Here is a 5,586-nt window from a genome sequence, read left to right as displayed (position 1 = left end):
TATGTTAATCAGCTTGAGACGTCATCAGTTAAGGAACGTAGCTATCAACCAACAACTGTACAAGAGCATACTGCAACATATAGTGGGAACGCCGCATTTCAGAAAATCTACTGTGTACGATTGACAGAAGAATGTTGACGTGACTATACAACGAATATAAAGATTCAAAATGCATTCATTTTTACCGTTGTAAGAAAGGCCTATAAATAGCCGAGAAAGATCAGTTGAAGTATAATAATCAAGCTATGAAATTGTTCAAGTTATCAAGAAGAAATATGTGCATACTCTTTCAACTTAAAAGCTCTCAGAAGCTCACACTTAGCATACATATTCATAGCTTTCAGGATATACATTGAGCTTAAAAGCACAAACACTCATTGTTGTATTATTCGATCCTGTAGAGATCAGTTGTGCTAAGAAGTTACATATCATTTGAGTACTGATAAATTGTATTGAATCTAAGAGTTTCAGTTTTGGCATTGTTAAGTCCAAAATGAAGTGAGTTTGTACAAATCTTGTATAGATCTAAGTCTTTTAATAAATATCATATCTTCGAGATAGAAGGGATGACGTAGAAGTGTTTGAAAACTCCGAACATCAATAAATCTTGGGTCCTTTAATTTCAGTTTTATTCTATCTGTCATTCAGTTTATTTTCGCACTTCCATTAGTTAACTGATTGATATTCACAACAAGATTCCTAAATTCAGTTTATCACTAAACTGACTCGTTATTCGAAAATGTTGTGAAAACTGTTAAGTTTTTATTCAACCCCCCCTTCTAAACACTTTTTCACTCCCAACTGATCCTAACAGCAAGCATGTGGCTTACGTGGGTTTGCATTTTGGACGTTACAAAAAGCCTTTTATTTGTTCAATTCAGACCATAAGTGCTCAGTAGAAAATATGATACAAAGAAATTTGGTTAGTCGTGTCTCTTCTTTTATAAATTTCAAAATTTCAGAGATATAAGAGAACTCGTTTTAAATATTGCCGGGAAAAAATTTGAGCTTAAATTTTTATGAAAATATGGCTTTTGATTCACACAAAAAGAGTGATAAATATGTTATTTGAAATAATTGTTTATCTAAGTTTTGTGATAATCAAAACAAGGGAGATTTTTTGGGTTTAGAAACTTTAACAATCTTGATTTTGATGATAAAATTTTATTGTGTTTCTAACATATTTACTAAAGTATGAAGTTACTTGAGTAACTTCATGATATACATAAGTCGGAGAAGCCAGCGACTGTTCTATCACTATCAGGTCCCTCTGTCACGAGATCAATCACCTACGACTAGGCGCAGTAGCCTATGACTCAATACATAAAGCAATAAGATGAAGTATGTGATTTCGGAAGAGGACATCGTCAGGGCTTCTGTTTCTTTTTACGGCATAAAAAAGAAAAAAAAATACCGGAATAAGAAATTTACATTAAACCAAAAAAAAAAAAAAAAACTCAGCCATTCCATCTTCTTCTCCTTGATGGGTTCTTTTTGTTTCCCAGTTAACTTACTAATCATTTTCTGGAGCTTGTCCGTAAACATGCCATTCGCTCATGTGAAGCGTCATTCGAAGCCAGATTTTCCTACATCCCACATATCTTATCGCTATTTAAACACCAAAAACTGTAAAGCTCTTGTGATACCTTTGTCTCAAATTAAAAAAATAAAAAATTTAAAAAGAGTATAACGAGATATAATTGATTTCTATAGCAACTTGGGTTAATCATTTTCGTAAAATGATGACGAATACGAAATAGTTGCTATAGAAGCCCATTGTGAAGTCATGCAGACGCGGGCCAGGGACCGGGCTCGGGGCGTGACAAAATAATATCAGAGCCGGTCACCGGCATGGAACACCGGGAAATAAGTGATATGCGCGGCAAAGTGCTAGACGTCGCTTTTTGAAGGAAGGGTGATTGTGATACCCTTGTCATACATCTTAAAAATTAAAGATTTAAATGAGTTTATAATGAGGTACAATGAACTTATATAACAACTTGAGTTAATCATTTTTGTAAAGCGAGAACAAATACAAAGTAGTTGCTATAGGAACCCATTATGCAGTCACGCAGACGCAAGTCCACGCTCGAGGCGTGACAGCTATTCTCCATCTAACTGCATTCATGTAGCCAAGACATGATTCGTGTCGGATCTCTCAAATTTTACGATAATTAGAGTTAAAATAATATTTTAATTTATATATATTTCATTTTTTTAAAAATAATTTGCTCCGCTGGAGTTGATGACATATTGACATGGATACCCGGAAGAAGCAAAAAGAAACTACTTGCATTTTTATAGAGTCCATTCATCAATCATAAGCAGATGCACACGGTACGTGTACACTGCCACCTGTCTGGGAACCAATTTTAGCCCAGAAAGCGATGATCGCTGAAAGAAACTCATCCAATTCCATCCCAGATTCCCCCAAAATCTCCTCAAATATCTTGTTTATGCATCCACAATTGCGTACAAATATTATTGTTAGCTAGATAGTATATACACACACGATGCGTAACATGGCAAGCTCCGCCTCGCCGAAAGGCATCGCCGCCATAGTAGGCGTCGGTGCCAAGCTCGGCCGGTCCATTGCCCGGAAATTCGCACATGAAGGGTACACTGTCGCCATTCTAGCACGCGACCTAGGCCAGTAGTCTCCCTACATATATACAATTACTTTCTCCACCATTTCCACCTCATTTAAATACGTACGTATATATATGCATATACCCGTTACCCAGATCGATGCTGATTTAATTGTTACAGGTAGACTGTCAAGATTTGCAGATGAAATAGCGAGAGAAGAGAAAGCGCAGGTATTCGCAATCCGAATCGATTGCTCCGAGTCCCGAAGCATAAAGGATGCATTCGAGGGGGTTCTGTCTCTGGGTTTCGTGGAAGTTTTAGTGTACAACGTTTACCATCCAATATCGTGGATCCCCAACAATTTTTCCGATATCAGGCTCGATCACTTCGAGAAATCCATAGCCGTCTCCGCCGTCGGCGCATTCCACTGTGCCCAACAGGTAATTGGTGCACTCCAAATTAAACATTTGGAAGCTGGTACTAAATATTTTGAGAAAATCGCAGGTGCTTCCGGGCATGGTGGATAGAGGAAGAGGGACGATTATGTTCACCGGCTGCTCCGCTTCTCTTTACGGGATTGCTGGCTTCTCCGACTTATGTATGTCATTAATACAATTACTAGCTAGCTTTTTCCAACGCCATTAATGAATTCTTTTTTCTGTTTACTCTTCGGTTATTAATTATATATATATAAACAAAATATCTAGTGAAATTATTTGTTATGATATGTGTAAACTTTAAAATATTTATTTAATTTTCAATCAGTCAATTGGCTTAAGATCGAGTAATGCTTTTAATGTTAAAATAATAAGCTACATTTGATTCTCAAAAGTGATACTTTACGAATTGTATGACTTCTTAGTGGAAAAAAAATCCCATTCAAGCACCTTTTTTTAGCTAAGCCACTTTTAACAAAAATATTAAATATGTTTGTACTTTAAAAAAATTTCTATCCAGAAATACTCAAAATTTTGTTCTATTTGATATTGAGGTGTAGTAAAATTCAAAATATACTTTGCATGTGCAAAATTTACTATGATATCTGTGGGGACCCGGATGCTAATTCAAGTCTTAATCATTATTAATATTAAATATAACAATTAAGAAAAGTGAGACTAATTTTTTTTTCTTTTTAAATTATATATGCGGAAACGTAATGTAATCTATTTAATATACATGTCAGTATAAAAGTACAAATAAGTACTACCAGTTTCTATCTCAACTAGGTTCAACATCTATACATCAAGTGCTGAATCCTATTCTGCTTCTGGGCCCGGATCTCCACGCTAACTAAATCTCTCATCCTCTTCCTGATCCTGATCCTGTCCCACCTGTTGTCATGCACACATACAAACAAGACAACAGCCGGATAACTCCGGTGAGAATTACATTCCTAGTATAAATCATGTATACATGCATTTCATATAAACAGTTATAACAACATGAAACAAATATTCATAACATGTATCAAAATCAGAAACATGAATCAATACAAACTCTGAATTACACTCTGTGACTCTTAGACTCTGACTCGACTCATCCTAATCTAGGGATCCCGATCTGAATAAGAACGTAACAATCTCTCACCTACTCCCTCAGTCGTGGTGACGGTACGTTCTTATTACGGACTTTGGTCCTAGCTATACCGAATATCGAAAATAGAAGTCGCTCTTCTTCTAAGTCACAATGATATGACCAAACGTCCGGTGTCTTGGCGGTTCTGTCCAGGACTAGGCGGATCTGCCCTGGCGTATCTTGCCGAACCTCTGTGGAAATGTGCAATGTCCCAGCGATTGTTCTATCACTATCAGGTCCCTCTGTCACGAGATCAATCACCTACGACTAGGCGCAGTAGCCTATGACTCAATACATAAAGCAATAGACCAAATATAACAATCACATCAATTGCAAATATCAATGCAATAAGATGAAGTATGTGATTTTAGGAAAACAGGAAATTTGGCGAGTTTCAGTATTTTGATGATATATCATAGTTCAGTTATCTGAATGATCAGCCGACAAAACAGTTGAATAGAAAACTCAATTTGGCACAAGTTGTATCTCTTGTTATGTGAGCTAAATCTGATGTTATCTAAGCAAATAGATGGCAGTAAAGCTCACCAGTTTGGATGAATAGTAAGGATTGGTTGGGTATGAACAGTTGGGGTATTTCGATCATCTGGATCAGCTCGGTTATTGTAAGGCCCGAGATTTTGATTATTGTAATCTGATATGATTTTTGGATAATTGAGATGTGATTATAGACGAAACGGATCAGACCGGGATAGACGAGAAGATAACTCGAATTATGTGCGAGGATGAGCCCTCGCGCATATGCGCGACCCCGCCGGGCGCATATGCGCGAGGCAGGAAGAGGACCTCGCGCATATGCGCGACAGGAAGAGGACCTCGCGCATGTTTCAGGCGATCATTCGAGGCGGGATTGAGGAAAAGACCGGCGACGATTTTGACAATTTAAAATGTGGTATTTTATTTTTAAGCTAAGTTTGGGGCGTTTTAAATAATTTATTGAGTTTTAGCATTTTTAAGCTTAAATCACTTATTTAGTAATTTTGAGAGTTTAAAACTTTTAAACTTTGCATTGTGTGGGTGTTATTTTAATTAAGGAGCTATTTAAAAATTAGTGTGTATTTTGATTCCAAGAAATTTTGAGTTAGTGTTTGATTAACTTTTAATTGGTGGTTAATTTATTTTTTTAAGCAATTTATTTCCCTAAATCCCCCACTAACTCACGCCACACACTACACACTTTACACACTTTTACACACACCTATAATCGCACAACACACACACAAACAATCCATTCAAGTTTTATATTTTTGGAGAGAAGAAATTTTAGGGTTCTTCTCCCCATAGCAGCCGCCCCCTTCTCTAACAATTTCCAACAAGTTTTGTTGAGTTTTCTTCAAGAATTTTAGCGCCACAATCGCCCAGGATCAACCTCGCTTCTATCTCTGCTTCGGTGTCACCGTTTCG

General features: G+C 36.8%; 1 protein-coding gene across 2 annotated transcripts; it reads left to right on the top strand.

Annotated features, from left to right (window-relative positions):
- Window positions 1–2,196: 2,196 nt before the first annotated feature.
- On the top strand, window positions 2,197–3,279 carry LOC142518889 (uncharacterized). Of its 2 annotated transcripts, none has more exons than XM_075621750.1 (3): window positions 2,197–2,649; window positions 2,770–3,029; window positions 3,094–3,279. In XM_075621750.1, exons 1-3 carry the CDS (start codon window positions 2,514–2,516, stop codon window positions 3,232–3,234), a joined length of 537 nt encoding a protein of 178 aa, XP_075477865.1. In that variant the 5' UTR covers window positions 2,197–2,513; the 3' UTR covers window positions 3,235–3,279. The 2 variants fall into 2 exon arrangements, with proteins under 2 accessions (XP_075477865.1, XP_075477856.1); XM_075621741.1 differs by having other exon boundaries at window positions 2,198–2,653; window positions 2,774–3,029; window positions 3,094–3,277.
- Window positions 3,280–5,586: the final 2,307 nt, after the last annotated feature.

Source organism: Primulina tabacum, chromosome 1 (genome assembly GCF_025594145.1).
Source record: "Primulina tabacum isolate GXHZ01 chromosome 1, ASM2559414v2, whole genome shotgun sequence".
Classification (NCBI taxonomy): Eukaryota; Viridiplantae; Streptophyta; class Magnoliopsida; order Lamiales; family Gesneriaceae; genus Primulina; species Primulina tabacum.
This window is presented reverse-complemented; position numbering and strand designations above follow the sequence as displayed.

Coding starts and splice junctions, on each gene's coding strand:
- LOC142518889 (XM_075621750.1), top strand. CDS start 2,514: ATGCGTAACATGGCAAGCTCCGCCTCGCCGAAAGGCATCGCCGCCATA. Junction 2,650..2,769: donor CATTCTAGCACGCGACCTAG/GCCAGTAGTCTC, acceptor TAATTGTTACAG/GTAGACTGTCAAGATTTGCA. Junction 3,030..3,093: donor CATTCCACTGTGCCCAACAG/GTAATTGGTGCA, acceptor AGAAAATCGCAG/GTGCTTCCGGGCATGGTGGA.